General features: G+C 52.7%; 10 protein-coding genes across 10 annotated transcripts; 6 read left to right on the top strand and 4 right to left on the bottom strand.

The window, feature by feature from the left end:
* Window positions 1-86: 86 nt before the first annotated feature.
* LAESUDRAFT_746625 (t-SNARE) lies at window positions 87-1,452 on the bottom strand. The gene is made up of 6 exons (XM_040911422.1): window positions 1,201-1,452; window positions 1,055-1,139; window positions 849-997; window positions 592-797; window positions 380-534; window positions 87-313 (listed from the first exon to the last, which is right to left on the bottom strand). Exons 1-6 carry the CDS (start codon window positions 1,410-1,412, stop codon window positions 302-304), a joined length of 819 nt encoding a protein of 272 aa, XP_040769438.1. The 5' UTR covers window positions 1,413-1,452; the 3' UTR covers window positions 87-301.
* Window positions 1,453-2,069: 617 nt separating this feature from the next.
* Window positions 2,070-7,477, top strand: LAESUDRAFT_808767 (kinase-like protein). The gene is made up of 22 exons (XM_040914093.1): window positions 2,070-2,402; window positions 2,462-2,507; window positions 2,559-2,647; window positions 2,704-2,733; window positions 2,787-2,851; window positions 2,901-3,160; window positions 3,218-3,269; window positions 3,325-3,665; window positions 3,726-4,028; window positions 4,084-4,295; window positions 4,346-4,691; window positions 4,751-4,806; window positions 4,862-4,900; window positions 4,952-5,098; window positions 5,154-5,288; window positions 5,343-5,389; window positions 5,445-5,464; window positions 5,513-5,615; window positions 5,671-5,993; window positions 6,046-6,215; window positions 6,272-6,552; window positions 6,604-7,477. The coding sequence occupies exons 1-22, from the start codon at window positions 2,340-2,342 to the stop codon at window positions 7,229-7,231; spliced, it is 3,756 nt and encodes a 1,251-aa protein (XP_040769437.1). The 5' UTR covers window positions 2,070-2,339; the 3' UTR covers window positions 7,232-7,477.
* Window positions 7,478-7,684: 207 nt separating this feature from the next.
* LAESUDRAFT_719732 (uncharacterized protein) lies at window positions 7,685-8,464 on the top strand. Its single transcript, XM_040907686.1, has one exon. The coding sequence runs from the start codon at window positions 8,059-8,061 to the stop codon at window positions 8,398-8,400; it is 342 nt and encodes a 113-aa protein (XP_040769436.1). The 5' UTR covers window positions 7,685-8,058; the 3' UTR covers window positions 8,401-8,464.
* Window positions 8,465-8,679: 215 nt separating this feature from the next.
* On the top strand, window positions 8,680-10,562 carry LAESUDRAFT_690750 (kinase-like protein). The gene is made up of 4 exons (XM_040906072.1): window positions 8,680-9,098; window positions 9,148-9,794; window positions 9,854-9,933; window positions 9,990-10,562. The coding sequence occupies exons 1-4, from the start codon at window positions 8,734-8,736 to the stop codon at window positions 10,101-10,103; spliced, it is 1,206 nt and encodes a 401-aa protein (XP_040769435.1). The 5' UTR covers window positions 8,680-8,733; the 3' UTR covers window positions 10,104-10,562.
* A 200-nt stretch (window positions 10,563-10,762) lies between these two features.
* LAESUDRAFT_808765 (uncharacterized protein) lies at window positions 10,763-11,332 on the top strand (the record flags this gene model as incomplete). The annotated part of the gene is made up of 2 exons (XM_040914092.1): window positions 10,763-10,868; window positions 10,946-11,332. Exons 1-2 carry the CDS (start codon window positions 10,797-10,799, stop codon window positions 11,330-11,332), a joined length of 459 nt encoding a protein of 152 aa, XP_040769434.1. The 5' UTR covers window positions 10,763-10,796.
* On the bottom strand, window positions 11,299-14,434 carry LAESUDRAFT_669881 (uncharacterized protein). The gene is made up of 5 exons (XM_040905415.1): window positions 13,831-14,434; window positions 13,726-13,778; window positions 13,607-13,670; window positions 13,335-13,487; window positions 11,299-13,282 (listed from the first exon to the last, which is right to left on the bottom strand). Exons 1-5 carry the CDS (start codon window positions 14,048-14,050, stop codon window positions 11,796-11,798), a joined length of 1,977 nt encoding a protein of 658 aa, XP_040769433.1. The 5' UTR covers window positions 14,051-14,434; the 3' UTR covers window positions 11,299-11,795.
* A 783-nt stretch (window positions 14,435-15,217) lies between these two features.
* On the bottom strand, window positions 15,218-18,153 carry LAESUDRAFT_808763 (uncharacterized protein). The gene is made up of 2 exons (XM_040914091.1): window positions 17,951-18,153; window positions 15,218-17,899 (listed from the first exon to the last, which is right to left on the bottom strand). The coding sequence occupies exons 1-2, from the start codon at window positions 18,070-18,072 to the stop codon at window positions 15,445-15,447; spliced, it is 2,577 nt and encodes an 858-aa protein (XP_040769432.1). The 5' UTR covers window positions 18,073-18,153; the 3' UTR covers window positions 15,218-15,444.
* A 1,550-nt stretch (window positions 18,154-19,703) lies between these two features.
* Window positions 19,704-21,835, top strand: LAESUDRAFT_719727 (glycoside hydrolase family 16 protein). The gene is made up of 10 exons (XM_040907685.1): window positions 19,704-20,080; window positions 20,131-20,158; window positions 20,222-20,414; window positions 20,465-20,521; window positions 20,574-20,636; window positions 20,690-20,816; window positions 20,866-20,923; window positions 20,974-20,989; window positions 21,043-21,196; window positions 21,259-21,835. The coding sequence occupies exons 1-10, from the start codon at window positions 19,957-19,959 to the stop codon at window positions 21,492-21,494; spliced, it is 1,056 nt and encodes a 351-aa protein (XP_040769431.1). The 5' UTR covers window positions 19,704-19,956; the 3' UTR covers window positions 21,495-21,835.
* Window positions 21,836-22,080: 245 nt separating this feature from the next.
* Window positions 22,081-23,195, top strand: LAESUDRAFT_690739 (NAD-P-binding protein; the record flags this gene model as incomplete). The annotated part of the gene is made up of 5 exons (XM_040906071.1): window positions 22,081-22,159; window positions 22,225-22,328; window positions 22,400-22,898; window positions 22,954-23,063; window positions 23,121-23,195. The coding sequence occupies 5 exons, from the start codon at window positions 22,081-22,083 to the stop codon at window positions 23,193-23,195; spliced, it is 867 nt and encodes a 288-aa protein (XP_040769430.1).
* A 102-nt stretch (window positions 23,196-23,297) lies between these two features.
* LAESUDRAFT_754337 (Clavaminate synthase-like protein) lies at window positions 23,298-24,825 on the bottom strand (the record flags this gene model as incomplete). The annotated part of the gene is made up of 10 exons (XM_040911872.1): window positions 23,298-23,405; window positions 23,465-23,568; window positions 23,625-23,653; window positions 23,704-23,785; window positions 23,837-23,859; window positions 23,919-24,013; window positions 24,065-24,149; window positions 24,205-24,508; window positions 24,570-24,664; window positions 24,725-24,825. 10 exons carry the CDS (start codon window positions 24,823-24,825, stop codon window positions 23,298-23,300), a joined length of 1,026 nt encoding a protein of 341 aa, XP_040769429.1.
* Window positions 24,826-24,913: the final 88 nt, after the last annotated feature.

Here is a 24,913-nt window from a genome sequence, read left to right as displayed (position 1 = left end):
TAGGGCCAAGGCGTAACTTCAGCATAATCGTCGACGGCGGCAGAGCCAACCGTAATTCGTCAACTGTTTCACATTCCACAAAACGTGCCTCATCAACGAATGCAATTGTTGCTCACGACAGCAAAACCATCCAACTATGGGTTACAATAATCGCGTCCAATGGCGTTGTCCGCAGAATATCTATCAGTATTAAGGTGACATATGCACATACTCATAATTACACATCATGAATCATAAGTTCCCGCTCGTTGTTTATGACGTCCTGCGAGAAGAAGATGGGTATTTTACATATGCAAGGTTGTCATGAGAGAATCTAAAGCAAGGATCGACAAAACATCGGTATTCCTTTCGGACAATGAACAAATTTGAGGATACGCACTGCCAAAAGAACCACTGCCACGACGACGACAAGCACCAGCGTCAAACACAGCGCTCTTCGGCCGGCCTTGCGCTGGTATTCGTGAGCTGTGGTAAGCTCTTCTGCAGCGCCGGCGGTGTCAACAGCGATGGATGAAATATTCGACTCGATGTTGTCTGCAGCAAACCGGCCGTTTGATATACACGTCTTAAATGTATGAGATAATTACGCACCGAGCATGCCACCCTGCTCTGAAACAAGCGTACCCAAGTCACGGAATATCTCCGAAAGCTCGTGAATGCCCGTCTCTATCTCGCGGATCTCGGCTTCACGTTCCTGGATTAGAGATTCCTGGAACGCAAGCTCGGCAGGAGAGAACTGGTTATGGAGAATCTGCGCCTGACGTTGTGATGGTGTAGGGCTGGTCGATCGCTCCTGGCTGCATGAAATATGAGGGTTTGATTGTAGCAGAACGAGAGGGATGACGTACGGCGCAGCCTCCTCCTCTTCAACGGCGAGCTTCACGCCCTGTACAACTGTGCGTTGTCGGTCTGCGCTCACCTGTTGTGCGCGCTGGAAGGCGACGAGGGATAGCTGGAAGTCATGCGAGGTCTTCTGCAACGACGTCTTATGTCGAGGCTTAACATTATGGAGTAAATTAGAATACAACGTGGGCATATAGTATCTAGGACACACCAGAGTCGCTTGCAACGCCGCAAGTTTCTTCAAATCGTCGGAACCGCGCTTCGCCATCGCACGAGTGGTCTCCGTCAAGTCATGACTGCGCATCCACCGCATCAATCTACACCCTTTTCCCTTCAGTTACAGATGTTCGCACATACAGAGACTTCCTTAGATTCTCAGAATCGCGCGGAGTGCCCAGCTGATCGACTAGCTTCAGAATTCCCTGCACATTGGAATTGATCTTGAACACTTGAAGTGAGAGGGATGACTGCAGGCTCAGGAATGCCGCTTCCTCTTGGGACTGCGGCATACCAATGCGCGGCGACAGAGGTCGCTGCGCCAGACCAGTTTCTATGTCTTGAAAGCTCATGATAGGAACAGTCGATGGGAGAGAGTACAAGGCGTGGTGTGAATGTTCCCTGCGGCGGCGGCGTCCTTGAGATAATAAGCGCCGCGAGAAGGCACGTGTTATCACCAAGCGGGCGTGATGATAAGTTTGGTTTGGTTACCTTACTGTCACAGAGAAGAAAGCACTGATTCTCACTTCAAGAAATGCGTTAGAATTGAATTGAATAATTCAATTGAATGAGTTGAGAATGCTTGGAAGGGCTTATCTTGTACCTTTTCCGAGCGTTAATTAACTCCAAACTGAGAGGATCTTATATAAGGAGAAAGTTAGAGGAAATCCACAACGTTTTCATGATATATTAGGAATCGGTACTTTGTTTGCGATGACTAAAATCGCATGTTCTGAGATACAACTTAACTTGCGATAGCCCTCAGTTAATAACACATATCTTGTCTAAGTGTCAAGCACAGACTCTGAGTATTGTGTGCAAAATAAATGTCTGTGTGCTGTGGCTGAACTGAAAGGAAGGACACTGAAGCATTTGCAATCCCCAGGGGGGCCGCCCGGGATCGTATCAAAGCGATTTGCGCGGTCACGTGGGTTGTGACTCTCGCCTCGCCTCGAGGACGAGCGTGCACCGTTTTGGGACCTCGCTTTGAACAGGTACTCATTGCCGGCTTGTGTCCTGAGCTGAGACAACTCCGAAGCGTGTCCTTCTTATCCAACACTCAGTTGTCTTTCCGTAACCATCTCATTTCGAAAGTTGCGCTTCGTTCAGAACGTCGGCAACGACCGAAGGAACCGCACAGATCAGAGCGCTCGCCTGATTTGAACATTTCGCTCAGCCACAGTCATTCGATCGTGCAGAGGGCCACGCGCACATACAGTATAAAGCTGACCTCGAAGAACAACTGGAACCGATCTATGTGATGCCCAAAGTCTGCTGCAATGACTTCCTCGACGGGCAGGGCGCGCTCTCGTTCTCAACCCAACAAACTGCTTCAAGCTTATGTCAGTGTATCCTGCGTACCCAGGATTGCGCATCTGTTGATTTTCAACCATGCTTGCAGCAATTAGGAGACTCCCTCGGGAAGGGTGCATTTGGTAAAGTCTACCGTATGTCGACTTTCGCGAATTCCGTCGTCACCGTCACTCATGTCTCATTAGGCGCATTGAACTGGGCTACTGGGGAGACGGTGGCAGTCAAGGAAATTCAGCTCAATAATATACCAAAGAGCGAGATCGGACAGATTATGGTGCGTCTCCGGTTTCTATCGATATAGCGTTGAGCTCATCCTTAGACTACTCGCAGTCCGAGATTGATTTGCTCAAGAATCTGAAAGTACGTTTAAGATGTCCCTCCCGCATTTGCCTCACACTCACGATAGCGTGTAGCACCCAAACATTGTTAAGTATAAAGGATTTGAGAAGACACCAGAATACCTCTACATCATTCTCGAGTGAGTGGCTTACCCGTACTGCATGCAAGTGTCTGCAACGGTCTCTTAGGTTCTGCGAAAATGGATCTTTGCACAATATATGCAAGCGGTTTGGGAAGTTCCCCGAGACCCTTGTCGGCGTGTACATCTCTCAAGTACTGGAGGGACTCGTATACCTGCACGACCAGGGCGTCATCCACCGTGACATCAAGGGTGCGAACATCCTTACTAATAAGGATGGATGCGTGAAACTAGCGGATTTCGGTGTGGCGAGTCGTACCGCTGCCAATCCTGTTCGTGACGATGCGGTGGTTGGGAGTCCGTATTGGAGTGCGTCTCATTGGCTGATTCGACCGCATATATGCTCGCTGACTCACTGTGAAATAGTGGCGCCCGAAGTCATAGAGCAATCGGGAGCGACGACAGCGTCAGACATCTGGTACGTTAGTCATAGTTGGCCTTACTACTATAGAAAGCGATGAACCCTATTTAAGGAGTGTAGGCTGCACAGTAATTGAGCTGCTCGAAGGAAGGCCGCCCTACCACTTTCTCGACCCAATGCCTGCTTTATTCCGTATTGTTCAAGATGACTGTCCTCCCATCCCAGAAGGCGCATCTCCGATTGTCAAGGACTTCCTGTACCATTGTTTCCAGAAGGATTGTAACCTGAGGATATCCGCCAAGAAACTGCTCAAGCATCCGTGGATGGTGGCTTCTCGGAAGCAAATATCCAGCAACGTCACACGCGATCACAGAGGCCATACCCGGCCCTTGAGCAACTACAACTACGACGAGGCCGTGATGAAAGTGCAAGAATGGAATGAAGCACTGAAGTGTACGTGTTCTATAGTCCAAATTGTCCATATCGCCACCTTTCTGATCTGGCATACCTCAGCTCCGCCACGGCCATCGCGGCTCCCAGAACGACAAAGAAACGGTGCAGTACTCGACTCATCCCCAATACCTTCTTCTGTGGTGCCAGCTTCCGCCAAATCACAGAATCCGCCCGGCCTACCTAATCAATTGGGGTTGAGTGCAACGCGTCAGCTCCATGCCAGCAAGGGTCCTCCAGTTACGCCAGTCTTGGGACACGTTCGCGAGACATTGCCCATGCCCTTTATTCTGCAACCTCCTGAGGAACAAACTGATAACTGGGACGATGATTTTGAGGAAGGAATCTCGTTGTCGAAGTTGCATGGTACGCTGATTCTATCCTGACCTGATACATGACCGCTGAGTCTCGTATTTGCCAGTCGCGGAGAAAACGTCAGCAGAAGAACAGATAGTTGACGTCGACGACAACGCTCAGACTATCCGCCCCACGCGTAGTCCACCAGGACCGTCGGCTAGCGTCCCTCTTCCTCCGTTTACAGTTGCTGAACCCGAGGATGAAAATAGCATTGAAGACTACTCGGACATCATCTCTGACGATGACACACTGATCCAGAAACTTGCAGATTTCAAGGTACGTGTGCAGAGCGTGTATCCGTGAAAGCGAGATTAACATAGCATTAGGCCAGGAATCCTTCTCGTCGCGGTCTCTTCCATCCGAACGACCTCAAGACTGTTGGTTTGGGTCCCCATTCTCCTGAACCAAAGATTGCTCCCCTACCAGACGTGACGCCCAGTCGTGCACGTCCGCCTTTGAACTCTGTCACTCAGTCTGGATCAAGGACGTCTGCCATAACCGACAGTGCACCTATGTATTCACGCTCGTCGTCGTACATGGGGTTTAATGGTGGTAGCGGCTCTTTCGGGCACATGGACTCGCGGCGACGTCAAAGCCCGCCTCAGTTTGGCAAATATGCCGAGGACGATGAAGAGAACTACGAAGATGTGTTCGGGAAAGCGAACGGTGCTGGTGTGGCAACTTACGTGATCCTGGTACAACATTGGAGCTAATGCTGCTGTCAATGCCAGCTTTACGTTCTGCACAGACTTTACAGCTGACCACGCGTCTGTCTAACAAATCATGGGTATGTAAACATTTCTATTCTGTGCATGTGATCGGGATGCTCATAGATGTCAAAGCTGGGAGATGACGATGACGAAGATGATCCTTTTGCTGAGGTGACGTCTCGTCCCTCTGAAGCCCACGTAGCCTGCTGAAGATTGCTATAGATTGACGAAGGCTTCTCGGAGGAAGACCTCGAATCAAATCTCCAGCGCGACAAATATGCTCGTTTGACGAATACCGTCACCGAGCTCATTGATCAGTTGACACCCTCTGCTCCGGACTTCCAACTACGTGAGGTGTGCGACCAGCTTGTGAGAACTTCACCTTTGCTCCCTCATCAGCGTACATTCTAACCTCCTTCATCAGCTCACTATCATGGCAGAGACCCCGGAGATACAGTCGCAGCTCGTCTCTGCGCACGGAATGTTAGCCATCTTGGAGGTTCTAGAGGGTAGATACTCTCGGGACGTCACGTTGAAGTTGCTTAAAATTGTCAATGCAGTAAGATCTGTTTTTTTCTCAACGAGATCCTACGTTTATTCAAGATAATCAAAGCTTGTCACTGCAGACATGGGTTTCTTGGAGAGCTTCTGTTTGATTGGGTGAGCAGTTTTTCACCATCGTGCGGCGGCCCATCTCATCAAATTTTAATGAAAGTGGAATCCCGGTCATAATGGGTAAGCTCAGTCCGATCAGGACGTGTGTATGATCTGATCTTCCGTTAGAATTCACGTCAAAGCGATACCCGCCAGAGTGTCGTACAGAGGCGTCGAATTTTATCCGCCTCTTGTGTCATTCGTCCGTCCTCACGTTGCAGATGTTCATAGCGTGAGGTTTTGTGATACCGCTGCGTATCATGATTGATGCTGATGCAATATCTCAGATGCCGCGGACTCAAGGTCTTGGTGGATCTACTTGACGAAGACTTTACAGAACAAACGGAGCTTGTCATACATGCGCTCAACGGCATCTGCAGCGTTTTTGAGCTGCAGAGTCCGACGACGAAGAATGATTTCTGCCGCATGTTCATCCGCGAAGGCCTGCTGGACCCATTGTCCTCTGCTCTTCTGAATGTCATGGCCGGTGAAGGAGACGTCGTGGCAGACATGAATAGAAAGATCATCCTGATATTGCTTGTGTTCTGCCAAGTATCTCAATCAGATATTCATGTACGGAAAGAACTTGGCACCCGCAAAATCGTGCGCCGTGAGTCGCTTCCTCCGTCCAAGTCCGAAATCAAGCTGACATTTTCTGGTAGGTCTGTTGAGAGCATGCGAGCTTCTGCAGCCGGAATACTTGGTGAACATGCTCAAGGCCGTCAAACACCTGTCCATGAATCCCTCTCTGCTGGATAACCTACAGAATGCCAATGCAATCGAGATCCTGGTCAGGATCCTAGACGAACGAAGCTCAGGTCCTTACGGGACGGTATGTAGCTAATTGCGTAATGAGGAATGGCTGGGTTGACAACGGATGGTTTGTAGGAGATGTCCAATCACATTTTCCAGACATGCTACAATCTCTGTCGGTTGAACAAGTCTAGGCAAGAGGAGGCAGCCCAAGCTGGCATCATCCCGAGCTTGAAGCGAGTGATCGAATCCAGCTCACCACTGAAACAGTTTGCGCTGCCGATCCTCTGCGATCTTGCCAGCGCCGGGAAGAGCTGCCGAACCTTGCTCTGGCAACATGACGGTCTGTCATTATATTTGCAACTTCTTGAAGACCCGTACTTCCAAGTAAGCGCGCTGGAGTCCATCCTATCATGGTGAGCCAAGAAGTGTATACGGGGATACGGTGAAATTAATTGCATTGACAGGTTGCAGGAAGAGACGGCCAAGATCGAGGATCAGCTCACTAAGCCTGAGGCATTAGAAGCTCTTTTGCAGTGCTTCGTCAATGCGAAGTCTAACTCCTTCGAGAACTTACTTGAACCGTTCCTGAAGATTTGCCGCCTCTCGATCAGCGTAACCGTCGGCATTGCAAAGTCGACGTTTTTCAAGCGCATCAATGATAAGCTGAGCAATAGCAAAGCTGTCGTGCGGCTGAACCTTTTGCGCATACTGCGAACCGTCTGCGAGGTGCATCCGAACCGAGCGATGTTGGTCGAGCACTACGGCATCTACGACATTGTCGTGAAGCTCAGCAAGGAAGACGGAGCTGTCCTTGTCCGCAAGCTCGCAAAGGAGATCGTGCCCTCACTCGCCCCTGCGCTCAAGCCTCCTCCGAGCAGGTCAAGCAGGAGTCCAGAAACTCCAAGGGCGAGCAAGAGCTCGCTCGCGCCTAGGAGGATGCGACGGACGGCATCCGAGTCGTCCACAGGTAGTCATGGACACTCGGCTAGCAGCAGTGGCATCCGTGCCATTCATAGGAACCCCATTGAATACCCCATACCCAGTTCTCGACACAAGTCGAATGACCTCTCGTGGCAGTCGGACCGAAATTAGGTTATTGTAGATGCCATGTCAGTGCATCGGACTGCATTCTCGCATACTTTTTATGTATTCAGAACATCATATCGCACTCATACGCTTGGTTCAGGGCATTACATATACTACGGATGGCTTCCTCATCATAGGTATTGATCTTTATACTGGCATTGTAGCATGGAATCATTACCACGATGGCTGGTTGTTCGAGCGTGCTCTGGGCCCTAGCTGTGCAACCCTCCACTTCTCAGAAAGTCACAGGCCCAAGAGACAGCTAAATTTGGTTTTCCGTGAGGGCATTGCGAGGAGGACAGGAATATCTGCTCGAGATGGGAATTCCAAGTACAGGGGAGGGGCAATTACGTAAGCCTCAAGGCATGTTTCGGTTTCTGGCGCGCGCTCCCCATTGGTTGTGTCCGCTCTTCCGTCACGCCTTCGCGCGCTCCTAACCTTATGATTCGGTCTTGACCATCCTGTTCAATTTCTGGCAAGAGATCCTTTGCTCCTCTCGCATCAATGAATGTGTTGCTGCAGCAACTGCACGTAAGTTTCCGACCATGTTTATCGCATCCTGGCCTCCTGGAAGGTGCACGGAACACGCTCCGAGACCGTCTCTCAGTTGTCAATCATGACAGATTTCCTCGCTACGGTCCGGTAGGATGCGCGGCGTTCGAACACCTCCTTACTGTTGATCCGGGTACCTTCTCCTCGATTTCTATGTGTCCCAGCTGTCTCGCTCCTGATTCATCTCGTACTCACATCCCCATTCTCAGCGTTGCATTTAGCATTTATCCATTTCACTGGGACGACGTCAATCCACGCCCCTCAGTACAGAGTACGTCTCAATGCATGCTCACTACCGCTGTCACCGTGACACAACTCGTACGCTCATCATCCATCAGCCCCCTCCTCTATTTGCCCTTGAGATCCAGCCAAATTCTCTTCCCGGACAGCCGCTGATAGACATAGAGACAGTGTGCATGATTCCTACTGATTCTGGACCCGCGCGCTACCGTTTGGCAGGTGTGGTGTACGCGGGAGATTTTCACTTCACCTGCCGTGTTGTTACAGGTGCTGACAAAGTCTGGCGCCATGACGGGCGAGCAACAGGTCGATCGTGTGAACTGGAATTTCCCAACCCCCTGCTGTTGATCTCCTACATGAACGTGGGCGAGTTGCTACCATAGTCGTGTACGTTCTGGATACATAAGCTAACACAGCTGTGCCCGTTAATACATCCTTCTTTTTCCCATGTTCGCGTTTGTCAAAGATCTACTGTGGTCTTACCGACCCGCCGATCTACCTATCTCCTGGTCTGCTATGTTATTTGGAACACGCACGGCTGCGCCAACTCCACCCAAGTTCGGTCTCAACGTGAGGCGACGAGTTGAAGAAACACGATCACGTGATTGACGAGTTAAGCGTTAAGCATATGTTCGAGTTCCATCAAAGTCAACCTCTCTATCGGCTTGTACTTTTGGACACCCGCCTTTCTCCGTGCACGTTGTTATTTGGCTCAAATGGACTCTGTCAGCTCTCTCGCTCGCCAAATTGCTGCGCTTGAGATTTCCTCGAAGCAGAACGCGGCCAGGCCGACTCATCAGAAGAAACCAAGCCCACCATTCATTTCGTCGTCGAAACTCCTGACAGAGCATGCGGCACCTAATCCGTTCCCGACATCCCACTCCACGACTAAGAGTACTTCATTAAAGTCTTTGGCGAGCAAGCAAACGACGCGTCCTCCGTCTCCAGGAAAGTCTGTGAAGCCGCCTGCCTTCGATATCGGTCGGTATGATGGAGGGTTTGAGATTGACAATGAGAGCAGAGGTGAGAAGGTGTACGGTGAGGCAGCGGAGGACCTTGCATTGGATTCGAGTGTGTGCGGGTGAGTGATTGTCGTCCGACGGCTTGGTAACTTGAACTGACGATCGCAGGATCCGTCCTACACGCGAGTGGCATCTCACAGACTTCGACATCGGCCGACCGCTGGGCAAAGGCAAATTTGGTCGTGTCTACATGGTCCGTACAAAATGCGAGCCCCACTACATCCTCGCTCTCAAGTGCCTGTACAAATCAGAGATTGTGCAGTCGCGCGTAGAGAAGCAGATCCGACGCGAGATCGAGATACAGCAGAACCTTCGCCACCCCAACGTCCTGCGCCTATACGGCTACTTCCACGACGAGAAGCGGATATTCCTCATGCTCGAATTTGCGGGCAAGGGTGAGCTGTATAAGCAGCTCAGCAGACACGGTTCTTTTACCGAGAAGCGAAGCGCGCGGTACATCGACCAGATGTCGGACGCGCTCATGTATCTTCATTCGAAGCACGTCATTCACAGAGATATCAAGCCAGAGAATCTGCTGCTAGGTATCAACGGTGAACTGAAGATTGGCGACTTCGGTTGGAGCGTGCATGCACCGGGCAATCGGCGGACCACTCTATGTGGAACACTGGACTACCTCCCGCCTGAAATGGTGGAGGGGAAGGAGCACTCGGAGAAGGTAGACTACTGGTCACTGGGCGTGCTGACATACGAATTCCTCTGTGGCTCGCCTCCTTTTGAGACGAGCGGTCAAAACGGTGATGTGACTTACTACGCGACGGTCAAGTCTGCCGCTGATGACTTATTTCCTCTACAGCAACATACAAACGTATCGCGAAGGTAGACTTGAAGATCCCGTCTAAGGTGTCGCCCGAGGCACACGATCTTATCACGAAAGTGCGTCCTGCGTTGTGTGGACTTACACGGCGATCCATCTTAATTGGCTGGAATAGCTGTTGCAGTACGACCCAGAGAAGCGAATTCCGCTCACTGAGGTGCGGCGGCATCCGTGGATCGTCAAATACAGGTCCAAGAGCTTATCCGCTGCTGCTCCAACCGCATCTTGATTTGAACTATTCGATACCACACTGCTCATTGCTTACCTTCTTGCATTCGGACCTGATTGCCTGCGTTGTTGTAATTCACTGCACCTCCTCACGCTAGTGATTATCTTGGACAAATGATGCTGTCTCCCTTGGCGCAGAGAACTTGCAGCTTCTTCAATCCATGCGCAAAGCCTATGGCGTGCTATTGCCTCTACGCGGACCGTCGCATGCCTCACGTTTACCGTTGCTCCGACTGCCGTGCATCTCGCCTATGGTCTGTGCGTACTCCGTCCATTCCAGGCGCCCGCCCGAGCCGGTGAGTCGATGCATCGCTCGATGCGATCTCGCGTGCACCCGGGGTCTTACCCTTTGCTAAGGTCACATCGGGCGTCGTCGCGCGTGCCTGTGCTGCGTTAACCTTACCTTTCGCTTCGCGCGATGTTATTATGTACGGCGGCATTTTTAATCTTTCTCACTTAGCCGACTCGATCAATATTATTGACGCACCTAGTCAAAATTACATCGACGTTCGCTGGTTGGTGCACTTTCCTGCGCGTGGATTGTGCAACTCGGTCGTGCCACAGTGTTCAGAAATCCAGGAGTGCCAAAGCCGCACTCACTGTTGCTGTCGTTGCGTCAGGACGAACTCTGACGATGCTGGCGTGAGTTGATGGGTGTTTGAGAACGTGGGTCCTGGATGATTGAAACCACTTGATGGGCGTTGATATGACTGTCTCTCTGGCCATTGGTGCGTTCAGGCATACCTGGTCGTATGAGCGTAACATGGTGAGCCTCAACGAGACCTTGTTCACTGATCTCTGATGCCTTCGTGCTAACCCGATCCGTGTAACCCATGTCCCCAGACGTCCTCTCTCCAACCAGGTTCGCTCTACGTCCTCCTCGACCTCCGCTCCCCCGACCTCTCCAACACGACCTTCCACTGGGCCCTCAACCTCCACCACGCCAACGCGCCCCGCGCCTCCGGCCACAAGTACCACATCAAGACGCTCGGCGATGGCTGGATCGCGGACCACGCGCCACTTGGCGGCGTGCTCAAGTCGTTCCTCCTCGTCTGCCTCGTCCGTGTGGCGTGCGACGTGCCCGCCGAGCGCTGGCGCGAGACGGAGGCCCTCATCAGGCTGAGAGACGGCGAGATTAAGATTAACGACGGCGGGATCACCTGTCGCATTTGGGTTATGAACGCCCTGGACAGGCTCAGAAATGCGGGTCTCGCTTGGAGGAAGAGCTGAATGTAACAGGGAACTCGCACAGGGAAAGAGCGATTAACAACCAGCAACCACGTCCGATCGTCGATTCTGCATTATCGTCTTGAAGAAGCTGGATGTTGGGGATTGATCAGTAGGACACAAAGATTGTGTGTAGAAAACCATAATATATATAAACTCGGGTACATGGAACAAATGGGTGCTAATATACAAGCGTACCATAACACGCACACTAGACCGCTCTCCGTCCACCAAACAGCTGTCGCCGAGCAACAAATTCTCGATACAATGGTAGTCTGTGAGAGGTGTACATGGTGACGCATGTGAGGACCAGAGAGCAAGCTGAGAGTGATAGACTGAAAAGAGAGACGAGGAGATGCGGCCTTGAGCCGCCATGCGTGCGTTCAACAACTGCCACCCCACCAGCCATCGTCCCGCCGTCGATCGACTTCAATAACACAATCACCACCACCACCAGCGCGATAAATCACGCGGCAGCGGCCAAGGAAGTCGGCGACGTGCTCGCAGACGTGTCAATGCCCATCTTCTTGCGCACTACCTCGAACGTCTTGAGCATCTTCCGCCGCGCGCCCAAGGCCGCGACGCCCTTGGCCTCCAGCGCTGCCTCGTCCATCATGACCATGTCCTTCCAATGCATGCCCTCGAAGTTCGGCGTGTACTTGTGCAGGCGCAGGCTGCGCAGCCATCCCGGCACATCGTCGAGCAGCTTCGGGTCCACCTCTTCCTCGTCCTTCTTCGCGTCGCGCACGCTCGGCGACTTGCCCGGCGAACGCGCGCTCCCTAGTCCGCGCCCGCTACGCGAGCTCGGCGACGCCTGCGCCAGGCCCAAGCCGAACGGGTTCAGGCCCGGCTGGCCGAGCTGGCCCGTCGCGATCTGCATCGCGAGCAGCTGCTCCGGACTTACGCCCATAGCCGCGAGGTTCGACATGGCCGCAGCGCTATTCATGTTGAACATGTTGCCGAACGGGCTCATGGGCATACCAGGGGCGAACATCCCCAGTCCACCTGCGCCAGGCAGACCCATGCCCAGTCCAGGACTTCCCATCCCCATCCCAAATCCGGCCATTCCCAGCCCGTTCAAATTGTTGCCTTCGTCGCTGAGCCTGCCCGATGTGTTAGAGAGCGCCGGGCTCCGCACGCCATTCCATCCCCCTTGTCCGCCAAACGCGTTTCCGTTGCCAGCCCCGCTGGCATTCCTCAAGCCGCCGTTGTTGCTGCGCTGGCCGTGCTGTTGGTTGTTTCCTTGGTTCATGCCATTCCCGTCTTCATTGTAAGTGTTGTTCTCGCTGCTATTATTATTGCTATTCCCTTTGGACAGACGGTTCATCCTCTTCGGAGGATCAGAGATGAGCGGGACTCCCCCACCGTTGGCGGTCCAGTCGTTGAGCTTGACTGCAGCAGCATCCAAGCTCTGACCTGCATCACGATTGTTCTTGCTGAACATCGGCATCAAAGGCGTGTTCACCATGCTCGCCCAACTGTCTCCTACCATAGGCGACAATGTGTCGTCAAGCTTCGGAGACTTGAACGCATTCGCCACACCGGAGAAGTCGGTGCTCTTCGGCCTCGAAGTACTGCTGGGGGCCGGGATGGTGATCTCTTGGGCGGGAGACGAAGAGCGTTCATCGACTTGCGCGAGCTGGCTGGACGGCGAGCCCCATCCGCGACTGTCCAGGGTCGTACCAAGCGCCGGCGCAGAAATGCGATACATAGGATTGCCGGCCTTCAGCTTCGCACGCTGCTGAGCAAGCGTGGCAGCAGGGTCATGGCCTCCGCCGGAGGACACGTTCGCTGCATCAGGAGACAGGAAGCCGTTGCTGTTCGACTCCCCCATCGAGGCACGGCTCCCGGAGAAGTTGCGTGCCGTAGGCGAAGCCGGGAACCCGGACTTGACTCCTGGAGACTTCAGGTTCATGCTGGCAAGTTTGGCCTCCATCTGGCTCTGCATGGAACCTAGCAATAATGGTAAGTCCGGTATTGATGCCGCTCAACTGTATATACTCACTGCCAACTGCCGGACTGAGCAGAGCCGTCATCGGGTCCGATCTAGCCATCTGCTGAAGCACCGTGATGAAGAACCGAATCTGAACCTGGGTGGAATGTTGCAAAAGACTGTAAAGAGCGGCTGTGCGCTCCGCTTCCGATAGAACCTTAAACCCTGCATGAAACACGTATCAGCACTTGGATATCGATTTATAGCACAGGCTACGCATGACGAAGAAAGATCATATCTCTAAAATGGTTTCGCGGTGACATTAGATGGTCGACGAGACTTACATTGTTCGATGGCGCTCAACTCCTCCTTGAAATTAACGTCCAAAGAGGCGGCAGCCATTTCTTCCTGATGGATTCGTCAGATACATTCGTAAAGATGCATATCATCATGGACTGCATACCAGCGTCACTTCATAGTTTTGGAAGGTTTCAAACCATTGATCAATAGCTTCGGCTGTAAAAGAGACTGAGAAAAGCATTCCATCAGAAAAAGGTATCTATATTACCTTCAGGAGTCTGAAACATGCCAGCACCGCCCAAAAGCTCGCTCGTGGGCCTGCCAGCGCCGGAGACGCCCCCAGGACGAGGAGACGCTGGCGATAACCCCTGGCTGCCTACAGAGGGACGAGCGGACGGCCCCATGGAAGCGCGGAGGTTCGGAGACCGTGTGTTGGCATTACCACCAGGGCCAGGAGAAGGGCTAGGGCTGGGATGGAGAGTAGCCATATCTCAGAGAATCAAGCGATGAAAAGTAATTATAAAGCGACGTCGAGTCGGCGGGAGTAGCTAGAATCAAGCAACACGTTGCTGAGGACGTGTAACGTTGTGTCTAGACAAGACCAGCGGAACCTGCCGGCCTAGGGAATGACAAGGTCGAGCTCGACGACTCGGCGGACGATGAGAGGGTCGAAGGATGAGGATCAAAATGAAGGGCGTCGTTGCCAGTTCAGCATCAAAAGCCGCGATCCAACGCCACAGACAAACAAGTGTAAATATCCCAAAGATGAGAAGTTAGAACAAGGGGGACAACATCAGACAGCATCAGACACTATCAAGTGTACATCATGGATGCGTGTCGAGACTCGGATGAAACGATGGACGTGGCGGTTGGCAAGGCTGTGAGCTAAGATTACCTCGGACAGGAGGAGAGCCCATCCAGCCTGCGAGAAATTGTTCAGAACTCAATTTTGCCACAGTGGCAGGGTTGAGAGGACTTCCCATAATTAAATATTCACAGACCCGAGCGTGGTATCCACGACGCATAGATGGTCGCTGACGGAGCTTAGAAGAATCGTTCAGGGCGGTTTCATATTAATCATGATGCGGCCAGCATCAAAGAGATATTCTGCACTGCAGTACAAGTACTGCCAAGTCGTTCTCACTATTTATGGTTCCATTCCGTGACTATATACTGAGCTGAATAATCAATCACGTCGAACGGAGAAGATGCAGACCGCAGTATAATGAACGCAAGCTGTCGGAGGATGATCAAGCATGATGCAGCTTGACCGTAACAGAGTCGAGGCAGCGAATAGAGGAGTTTATGATGTTGCGTTGCTTGATGGATAGCGCCACTGCGTCCACAGGACCAATTTACGCTGGTGTTGCAAACGCGACAATTTCATTGAAGCGTATAGGTAGCGGCTGAGTAGCGTGCTTCACGTATTCATGATTCTGGCCATGATTGGCTCTGTATGAGTATCGACAGCACAAGAAATTTCACGAACAAAGAAGTAATCACGCAGTTCTTCCAGATCATACGCCCTTTCAACAGAGGCTCCGAATCAGCAAAAACGGTCACTATACCGCATTTGAGGTCACACGACGACGAGCTACAGGTTGCAACAAATTGCATAGGTCGATTCGACGATCAGTTCAACAAAACGGAGACACCTAAAAGTACATGGCTAAAAGCTGGAGGTACGTATCGGGTCGAGAAGGAATCAGGAGTGGAGAGAAGACAGGAATTAGTAGAGAAGGACATACTACTTTGACAAAGAAAAGGCTGTTTGCAGGACCCATCCTCCCACCCGCCAACGGCTGGAAAGGTGAGGCACTGATGCTAGAATTACACGAGAACTAAGAAAATTGAGTGCCATAGCCATCGATGCGGCGACTGCTTAAGCAGACTTGAGCTCGGCCAGCTTCCTCACCTCGGCCGCCCTGCTCTCCGTCTGGAGGAACCATTCGACGGCCTTCTGTGCCTTGCGCTCCATCTCCTCCGCACCATGCACCTCGCGGCCTTTCTCCTCCATCGCCGCCCGGAAACGCTCCTTGAGGTCCCATGACGCCAACCGGAGTACCTTGCGCGTCTCACGACTCACCCGCAGCGCATGTACGTCCACGAATGCTGCGTCCGCACCACGCTCATCGGCCTCCCGAGCGAGCGAAGCCTTGATGCGCCGCCCGACCGTGCGCGGGATCGTGCTCGGCAGCTCCATAATGAAGTACGCCGTCAATCCGATGGTGACCGCGCCGACCACGGGGGCCGCCCACTTGCGCGCCGTCTCGTTTTCGAACAGGTCGCACAACCGCATGATGCCCTCAATGAGTCCGCGCGCGCCGAGCGTCTTTCCGCCGACCATTGTGAGCGCGCCCAAGCCGACTGAGGCGATGCTCAGTGCGCTCACTGGCGCATCCTCCTCCTCGCTCTCGGGTTTCTTGTCTCCAAATTTCATCCAGAACTGGTGGTGCACGTCGAAGACATCGAAGAATGTCGTCTCGAGCATGTCGGGGCGCTGCGCGAGGCCGATACCCAGGCCGTGCAGGCCACCCGCGACGACGGCGCCGCTGGGCGCCCGCTGCGACTTTTTGCGCGAGCCCTTGTCGGGACGCACGGAGAACATCGCCTCCGGCATGAACACCCTGCGTGGCCGCTCAACGCCCTCGGGCAGGTGCTCGTCGCCGAGACGCGAGACCCGATTGACGGAAGTCGTCGTCGTCACGCGCGCCTCGTCCTCTGCCATCTTGACAGCGATGTCCAGGCTGGCGAGCAGCGTCCGGCGCACTTCCTTCGCGTAATCCCAGATGCCGAGCAGCCCAGGGTACGACGGCAGGCTGAGCGACGCTTTGTCGATGCCGAGCTTGCCCTGACCAATGCGCTCGAGGGCGTTCGTGAGGAGATCCTTCGTCTTGGAGCGAGTGGTCGTAGCACCCTCCTCCTCTACTGCTTCTAGATTATCCTCCAGCTTCTCCCGTCCGTTCTTCATCTTCTCCCAAATAGGGCGTGACAGGCTGAGATCCTCGCGGGCACGTTTGAGCTCACTCTCAGCAACAATGGCATTGGCACCAACGAGGAGGTCGATGTCAGAAAGTATGTGGTGCAAGTAGGTCGACGCCGGCGCCAGCTTCGACTTTGAGCGCTTAACGAGCACGAATGATCGCAGCGACGACTCGAGCTGGTCGAACGAAGGCGTGCCGTTCTCGAAGGCTGCAGCCGAGTCGACAAAATGCACCAGATCCTCCGCATCCTTGTATGTGGCTGGGCTGAGCTGCTTGATCTGTTCAAGCACGAGGCGCCTGCACTTGGCCTTGTCACGAATCTGCTCGTACTTGTTCACAACAATGAAGATGTACGCCTTCTCCTTGCTAGCGTTGGTCAGGAACTCCTTCGCCGAAAGCGTGAAGTGGTTCTCGGCCGACACCACGAACACGACGACATCGATCTCCTCCTGGCGTGCAAACACCGCAGTGGTGTTGACGAGATCGCGGTTGAGACCCGGTGCATCAATGAGCGAGATATCGACGATGCCGTTGCTAAGGAGCGAACTGGCCGGATCGCGTGTGTCCGAAAGATAGATCTTCAGTATCTGCTGCTCGTTCTCGTTCTCTGAGACGATTGACTCGAGGTCGGACAGCTCCGCGCGAACGAAAGTCGACTCATCGTCGATCGAGTAAGGCACACCCTCTTTGAGGATGTGCACTTCTTCCTTCCCAGCGTTTTCCGCGACCGCGTCGTGCACTTCGCAGAACGCAGTGGTACATGGCTGCTGATCAATTGGCATGACCTCACGCCGCAGCAGCGCATTGACGAACGTCGACTTCCCCGCGTTGAGATCACCAGTGACGAGTACCTTGGACGAAGTATCTTCGACGCGCGCTCGTAGCTTGTCGATGTGATTCACAGCAGTGCTGATGCGCTCGTCCAGGAGGTTGGCAATGGAAGACTTCTCTAGCTGCGAAACGAGTGATGCGGGCGAAGTCGACGAACCATGGGCGCCGAGCTTGAGGTCGAGACGGAAGACGTGGAAGTCGGCGGAGTCGGAGGAATGGACGGAATGCAAGCCATCTTCATGCTCACTCTCCGCATCATCTTCCTCGGCGTCGGCGATGGAGGCGAGAGTCATGGAGCGAGTCATGCCCTTCCGTGCCGGTTTGACGACAACTTCCGCCTGGAAAGTGGGATCATCGGGGAAGGAAAGTGCACGACGAAGATGCGTGCGATTTTTCGGACTCGAGCAGTCCGTATTCGTTGGTTGTTCGTTGAGCTGAGGGTAGCGGACAACCCATGACTCCTTGTTGAAAATGCGCAGATCACCGAGTATGCCTTTCGCAGAATCAATGGCGTGCAGTAGTCTATTTTCTATATGAGCTGAGCTGCCAGACATTCGTTGCACTCCTACTCACCGATCCTTGTGCCCAATGTATTCCTCCTGCACCATCTCGGCATTGCGACTCTTCACAACGCCTTCGTCGCTAGGCAGGGATGATCGCGTGTGTGCAGCACCTTGCGCGTAGCGTGCGGACATGTTGTCGCTCTTGCACTGGCTGGGTGGGCCCGCTAATCCTCTAATCTCGTCGTCGTCGTCGATGTCGTCGTCGTTCGGATCAACGAGCAGATTAGTTCGGATAATGCGTAAGAAATTCGGAGAACATTTAAGCGGAGTATCAATCGAGTCTGCGGCATGTGATGCCGGTCCGCAAAGAAAGTCGGAGTTCGAAGATATGAAATTGACGCTCCGAAATCTTCCGCATGTTCCGAACGTTACCATATTAATAAGCTCTTGAAGTACGACTTATTTTCAGAATGTCTCAGAGGGCCTCAGCATTACAGAAGGATTTATTTTTACTCGCAACGGAAGGCATGTGGCATCGTCCTTGCCATTTGGATTAACGTTTTCTGTGTACAAATAGGAACCTCGGCCAGCAGAACGTTGGTGAGCGTTGGACCGTTACTGGCATGCATGGTACGTGCAATTGCTGCTGTTTCTTTCCATAAACTTATGGTCATGTATCTTATATCAGGCTCTGGTGGTGAGCTTGAACTCCAAAACATTGAAAGAAGACTGCGCATCCGTTAGAACAGTAGAACGTTGAACGTCCAATCAGCACTCAGTGGTAGCGTCAAGGTCGGCGCCCGACAGCATGCCTTTGACTCGTATCAACGTAATCTCGAAGAGAAAAAAGGATGATGTTTCCCTCCACTCTGTCATATCAGTGCATGACTTGTCAGTTTCGCGCGGGCACGCTAATTGGAGCGATTCTAACCAGGGCCGGGATGACCACACTGTAGATGGCAAGTGTGCTCTTTCTCGTCCACAGAACCCATACCACATGGGATGAAGCTTCGTTGGCTCTAGAAACGGCGCGGCCTATTCGATGCAGGCCTCAAAGCTATACATAGCTCATGTACCGATCAGCCACGGATCTGGTCTTGAGCAGGCCAATACGACTACATGGACTTGTATGTTCCTCAGCTTGCTATTTATGACTTGGCTCGCATGCACCTTATTTGACAGTGTCACCTCATGTAACGTTGCCAACCCGTCAACTCTCCTGCACTGGATGTGGGTCATACACACGAGCATCTTGATCCATTCATTGTCACGTATTGACGCCCCATCCTGACCTTTTTTTTCCATCCAGGCGAGGTATGAAGGGCCTCCGTGTGCCGTACAGTGAGAGGCATGCGTGCTGAACAAACCTCGGCCACAGAATGTCTGTGTAGGGTCCAGTGATGGTACCTGTTCATTCAGTCATGATTGATACCTCGTAGAATTATCGGACGTCCCGCGTCGTTGTTGCACGTTCCTGATAGACATAATAAGTAAGAACGCAGCCATCCTTGTCAGAACACGGCGTCTGGCAGTCTGCTTGGTCTGCTGGGCATCACGGAAGCATCGGTGATACAACGCATCGAATACGCTCGTGCCAGGTAGTTGGCGGAGTAGCCACAACAGCTAAATTCACATTGTTATGCATTCACCAATGATTCTACAATTCCCTTCGGATAGTTGATCGTGTGTGTACTTAAAGTTAATGTGAGCATGGAGAATCGGCCGTGATGCGACGCCGAAGCGATACTCTGAGCACTAGTACGGCGCTTGTTTCGGCGACATCTTACCCGTACGCAGCCTTGACGGTCTTGCGTCCCTTCCCACCTCTCTCTTCCCAAAGCCATCGTCTTTACATACCTGTAGAATCCGGCACCCTACAGCCGCTGAATTGCAGGACTGACGGCTTGCTCTAGACTTGCCGGTGCTTTTTCGGCGTTGATAACTGTCAGCCTGCGGAAACTTTCCTTGCGCAGTATCTCTTTAACTTATAATTGCTCTCAAGATACCCGTCTCTTTGGATATCTGACTCCGAGCCCTCGCCGCCTCTGTCGCTCGTTACATTAGATCTTTGCCAATATGGTGCGATCGGTCCTCTCCGCTGCATTCTTCCTCCTGCCGGTCCTGGTGAAGTGCCAGTATGACATGGTGAAGGAGTACACCGGTGACTCCTTCTTCGATGATTGGGACTTTTACAATAACTGTGCGTGCGCTGGGAAGGATCTTTGTCGATAGCGCTCACGTTACACGTAGATGACAACCTGACGGAAGGCGACGTCTTGCAAGTCGCTTCGTTGGCATCCGCAGCTCATTTATACTGACATCTGTGTCCCGCCATTTACAGCTTTGTGAGCGCAAAATCTGCCGGACAGGACAATCTGGCATACATCAGCGACTCTGGAAATGCGATCATGAGGGTCGACAACACATCGACGGTCACTGTCGGCAACAAGCGCAACAGTGTGCGAATCGCCACGAAGGACCACTTCACCGTGGGTAGTCTCTGGGTCACCGACATGGTGCATGTGCCATACGGCGTACGTATTGGCATTCTCCCCCCGCGAAGTCTACTGAATAGGCAACGCAGTGCTCGGTGTGGCCCGCCTTCTGGTCTTCGGCGGCTGATTGGCCGAACGGAGGAGAGGTGCGCTATAATGCGTGGTCGCCGATCCTCCAAGTCTGACAGTCGTGCGTAGATCGACACATTCGAGGGGGTGAATCAGGTGACGCGAAATCAGATGGCGCTGCACACGGAAACCGTGAGTGTAGCGATAAGATTGGTCGCAATGAGTAGTAACCCACAGTGTTGCAGGGCTGCTACCACTCCGCCAATGCGGTTCAAACAAGTACCCTCGTCAACTCCACCGACTGTTCGATAACTGCTGATGACAATGAGGGCTGCGTCGTCACCGATCCCAGCACCAGCTCGTATGGTGAAGGTATGCGGCATGTCAGTGATATCATTGTACAGAGTCTGATCAGACGCAGCGTTCGCTGCTGCCGGCGGAGGAATCTTCGTGACTGAATTTGCCACATCTGGTATCTCGTGAGTGCGCTACTTCACACAATCGCCAAGTTGCTGATGCACGTCAACAGAATATGGTTCTTCAACGTAAGCTACTCCTTGACAACGCGTGTGGATAGTTTTCTAACGAGTGAACCCAGCGCTCGTCCATTCCCAGTGTCCTCTCCGGTAACGCTAGCACGATTAATACAGGTGACCTCGGCACGCCCGTCGCTAACTGGCCAAGCAGCAACTGCACAGTCCAAAACTTCTTCGAGGACCAAGCGCTCGTGTTTGACATCACTCTGTGCGGAGGTTCGTTTGTGTTCTCTCACATTGCATCGCATCCATAATCACCGCTTACACCTGATCCTCAGACTTCGCTGGCGACCAAACGATCTTCGCAGAGACGTGCTCGGGTGTGTGCTACGATGACTGGGTGATCGGGACTCCGTCCAACTACGACAACGCGTATTTCGAGGTCAGCTATGTGCGCGTGTACGGCGAACAGGGCGAGGACACCGTTATTTCGGGTGCACAGCGCTCGACCCTATTCCGCCCAGCAGCAATTGCGACGCTGCTTCTAGGAACGGCCATGATATTGGCCCTGTAAGGGTTGACATTCACATTATTCCTACAGAGTCCCTCGCTTCCACATGCTATGCTACACATCATCTGATCCGTCACGCACAAAAGATGGACACTCACAAACCTAATATATAATCCGGACATACTATCTAGGTAGCTGATGAACCTCTTACTGTACATTCGTTCCCTTTGAGCCGGTGTGGATGTCCTTATGCCTGCCGAACATATGCTTTCTATGGTATCCTACTTGTTGTGCGAACGCTCTCAGCTGGAAGTTTTCACTCTCTGGAGTTCATGTTCCCGTAACCATCCGCGCTTGACAGGCCCGCCAACAGGCACGCAGTCGCATCTGTGGCCCACCTGATCCACTCGCGTCGTGGAAGATGTCGATGATCCTTCCTGCCCTAGAAACCTTGCATACAAATCGCATCCCACCCCAGTGGGATGGCATGCTATCATATCGATGCATGCCAGATTTGTCCTGAGACTGAGTAGTCAGCGACTCACGCGGGGAACGCACTGGCGGGACTCGGCCTGCTGAATAAACAATGGCGCGGCGGCCAATTATAAAGTTAATGCGGGGACGAAGATAGACCATCCCTCAGACTGTCATGGAGGAGCACATCACGGATTCTGCACGGCTGTTCAGCGTTGAGGGGTTGGTGGCCGTGGTGACGGGAGGCGGTACAGGTGGGTAATTATGATGAGAGGCAATCATTCAGACTTTATGATCTTACGACTCTTATGAACGCAAGGCATCGGGTTGATGATCGCCACTGCGCTGGAGAACAATGGTGCCGTCGTGTACATCGTAGGGCGGAGGATGGAGGTGCTCGAAGCAGCGATCAAGTCGCATAGCGTAGGTCTCTCGAACTTGCAGTCCTAGCAGAGTTCCCAAGTTTCGCAACTCACATACACTCATGCACACAGCGCCGACGAAACATGATCCCAATCCAGGGTGATGTCACAGATCGCGACTCTCTGCGTGCCATTGCAGATTCCGTCAAGGCACGGCACGGCTACATTAACCTACTCGTGAACAACGCAGGCGTGATGGTAAGCCGCCAGCCGAAGCTCCCGAAGCCCGGCGAGGCGAGCATCACAGAGTACCAGGAGCTCCTATGGAACTACGAGACGGATGAGACGTTCGCAAAGACGTTCCAGGTGAACGTCGCCAGCGTCTGGTTCTGCACCGTGGCGTTCCTCGAGCTCCTGCACAAGGGCAACGAGCGCAGCGTGGCATCGGGCATCACAAGTCAGGTCATAACGATCTCGAGCCTTGCAGCGTTGCGGAAGGATTCGGATCTGTTCAGCTTGTCGTATGGGCTTAGCAAGGCAGCGGTGACGCACCTGGGTAAGACGATGGCGCACTACTTCAAGGACTGGCAGATCCGGAGCAATATCATTTGCCCGGGCATATTTCCCTCAGGTGCGTGTACTGCACAGTTGAATTGTCTTTGATTTGACAAATAAATTCAACGTAGAAATGAGCGCAAGTGTTGCGGACGAAGAGAGGCTCAAGTCGACTATACCCCTGCAACGGGTCGGGGGCATAGATGATATGGGAGGTCTCGTGCTCTATCTGGCTAGCAAGGTAGGCCATGAGCTCCGGATCGCCGTGGCAGTGAATGCTGATCGTTTGTATCTCCAGGCTGGATCATACATCGATGGCGGCGTTCACCTCATTGATGGAGGTCGACTACTTTTGATGCCTTCTGTATTCTAGAAGAGATGTTGTAGAGACCATTTGTATAAGACTTGTTGTACAGCACATTACAATTACCCTGTGTATTTGATCGAGAAGAAAGGAGCCCTCATGGCCAGACAATCACTTTGAATGCGCATAGGTAGCCTCCAAACGCGATTTTACATATTCTCCGGCAGTCACGACCTCGTATTTGGCGGGATTGTCCTCTGAAACACATCCGGGCAGCGGCTGCAGATCGAGTCAACTAAGCATGCAGATTCGCGCTGCTGGCTGGACAAGCATCTCACCTCTAACTTCACGTTATAGTCCGTACCGAAGAACAAAGGGATGGAGTATCGCTCGACGCCAGAGCGGTTCACCGCTCTGTGCACGGTAGATTTGAAGACATCGTCTGGTGGACAGTGTCAGCAGAGCGAACTGTAACAGAAGCCCGTTCGAGAGACATACTTGTCCATCTAGCGAGCTGATCGCCTATACTGGTGATAATTAGCAACGCTGATCAGAAGACGGATAAAATGAGACATACTTTACGACGAGCGTTCCAGGTATAGGGACAGCATCGATCCATTTCCCATCCTTGTTCAAGACTTGAAGAGCTTGCACCTTGTCTTGCCACAATAAAGTGAAGCACTGTACATTTCGTCAAACTCTAGGTATACCCTTTAGATGACGTGAGTCTCGCCTCATAGCTATTGACCGTATCAGATGATATATATGATGAGGATGTACGCGGTCACTCACTCCGTATGTGCACCAATACCCTCGACACGATCATCGACGGTACCCGTTTGGGGTGGGTAGTAGAGGAGGCGCATAATAGCCGCAGGCTTTGTTGTCTGCGCAGGTGTGAGGCATGCGCTGATGGAGTGATCATAAACAGATATCACCTTGTCATCGAAGAAGTTCTCTGGAAGATTAAGCGCGAGCGCAAACAAGGGGAAGAGTAGTTTTCCCAACTCGACTGCAGCATGGCTAACCACCCCAAGTCAGCTTCCAGCTGTACAGAACGACAGTACACGTTACTTACTAGTACTCAAGACAAGCCTCTCTGAACCCAGGAAGGTTGTCCGGCCACACGTTCTGCCCGGCCATAACGCCATCGTCTTGCCGGCCGCTTCCGGACATCTCCTCCCAGCCCAGGTCGAACCCTTCATGCAGGTCGCCGCGGTTCTCCAGGTTGGTGTTCTCTCCCAGGAGAGCTGTGTATCCCTTAAAATTTGCGGTCTTATGGATATCCAGAGCAGCCTTCGTCTCGAGCGGTAAGGGGAAAAATTGCTTGGCTGCGTTGACAGCACCGTCGACCGCCGATTGAGGGATGGTATGGTTCTTTACTGTATAGGGTTGAGAATCAGTGCTGATGTTAGTCCCTCAAAATCGTTGGCAGTTACCTACCATACAAGAACCCGACATTGACGCATGCGTCCCGTATGTCGTCGGCTAATGCACGTCGAACCGCGGGGTCTGTGCTACGAGCGTTCTGCAAATCACTGAAACCGTTATATCAAACTCGTAAGCGGATCTTCACATCAATTAAACATGCAACTCACATGATGGGGATCTTCTCGAACGAACCATCTTTGCTCACAAGAGGGTTCGAAGACGTCTTCGGGAAACTCTGAGAGGCCGTCCTGGCAGTCTGAGAGGCCATCCTGGCAGTAAGGAGGAATCGTCGTCCCTGACGTCCTTTTCAAGCAGTCGACGCTTTAAAGAGGTCAACTTTATCAATTCCATGATAA

This window comes from Laetiporus sulphureus (assembly GCF_001632365.1).
Source record: "Laetiporus sulphureus 93-53 unplaced genomic scaffold LAESUscaffold_2, whole genome shotgun sequence".
In the NCBI taxonomy this organism is placed as follows: Eukaryota; Fungi; Basidiomycota; class Agaricomycetes; order Polyporales; family Laetiporaceae; genus Laetiporus; species Laetiporus sulphureus.
Note: the sequence above shows the minus strand (reverse complement) of the source record. Positions and strands in the feature narration are given on the sequence as shown.

Excerpts from the sequence above, each read along its gene's own strand:
- LAESUDRAFT_690750 (XM_040906072.1), top strand. The coding sequence starts at position 8,734 with ATGGACTCTGTCAGCTCTCTCGCTCGCCAAATTGCTGCGCTTGAGATT. Across the intron at positions 9,795-9,853 it reads TGAGACGAGCGGTCAAAACG|CAACATACAAACGTATCGCG; the intron begins GTGATGTGACTT and ends TTTCCTCTACAG. Across the intron at positions 9,934-9,989 it reads CACACGATCTTATCACGAAA|CTGTTGCAGTACGACCCAGA; the intron begins GTGCGTCCTGCG and ends TGGCTGGAATAG.
- LAESUDRAFT_719727 (XM_040907685.1), top strand. The coding sequence starts at position 19,957 with ATGGTGCGATCGGTCCTCTCCGCTGCATTCTTCCTCCTGCCGGTCCTG. Across the intron at positions 20,522-20,573 it reads ATTGGCCGAACGGAGGAGAG|ATCGACACATTCGAGGGGGT; the intron begins GTGCGCTATAAT and ends AGTCGTGCGTAG. Across the intron at positions 20,637-20,689 it reads TGGCGCTGCACACGGAAACC|GGCTGCTACCACTCCGCCAA; the intron begins GTGAGTGTAGCG and ends ACAGTGTTGCAG.
- LAESUDRAFT_808763 (XM_040914091.1), bottom strand. The coding sequence starts at position 18,072 with ATGTCCGCACGCTACGCGCAAGGTGCTGCACACACGCGATCATCCCTG. Across the intron at positions 17,900-17,950 it reads TACATTGGGCACAAGGATCG|ACTACTGCACGCCATTGATT; the intron begins GTGAGTAGGAGT and ends TATAGAAAATAG.
- LAESUDRAFT_669881 (XM_040905415.1), bottom strand. The coding sequence starts at position 14,050 with ATGGCTACTCTCCATCCCAGCCCTAGCCCTTCTCCTGGCCCTGGTGGT. Across the intron at positions 13,779-13,830 it reads CATGTTTCAGACTCCTGAAG|CCGAAGCTATTGATCAATGG; the intron begins GTAATATAGATA and ends TCTCTTTTACAG. Across the intron at positions 13,488-13,606 it reads GTTGAGCGCCATCGAACAAT|GGTTTAAGGTTCTATCGGAA; the intron begins GTAAGTCTCGTC and ends TGTTTCATGCAG.
- LAESUDRAFT_746625 (XM_040911422.1), bottom strand. The coding sequence starts at position 1,412 with ATGAGCTTTCAAGACATAGAAACTGGTCTGGCGCAGCGACCTCTGTCG. Across the intron at positions 1,140-1,200 it reads GAGAATCTAAGGAAGTCTCT|TCATGACTTGACGGAGACCA; the intron begins GTATGTGCGAAC and ends GTGGATGCGCAG. Across the intron at positions 535-591 it reads AGAGCAGGGTGGCATGCTCG|ACAACATCGAGTCGAATATT; the intron begins GTGCGTAATTAT and ends GGTTTGCTGCAG.
- LAESUDRAFT_719732 (XM_040907686.1), top strand. The coding sequence starts at position 8,059 with ATGCATGCTCACTACCGCTGTCACCGTGACACAACTCGTACGCTCATC.
- LAESUDRAFT_808767 (XM_040914093.1), top strand. The coding sequence starts at position 2,340 with ATGACTTCCTCGACGGGCAGGGCGCGCTCTCGTTCTCAACCCAACAAA. Across the intron at positions 4,807-4,861 it reads GTCTGTCTAACAAATCATGG|CTGGGAGATGACGATGACGA; the intron begins GTATGTAAACAT and ends TAGATGTCAAAG. Across the intron at positions 5,465-5,512 it reads TGGAATCCCGGTCATAATGG|AATTCACGTCAAAGCGATAC; the intron begins GTAAGCTCAGTC and ends ATCTTCCGTTAG.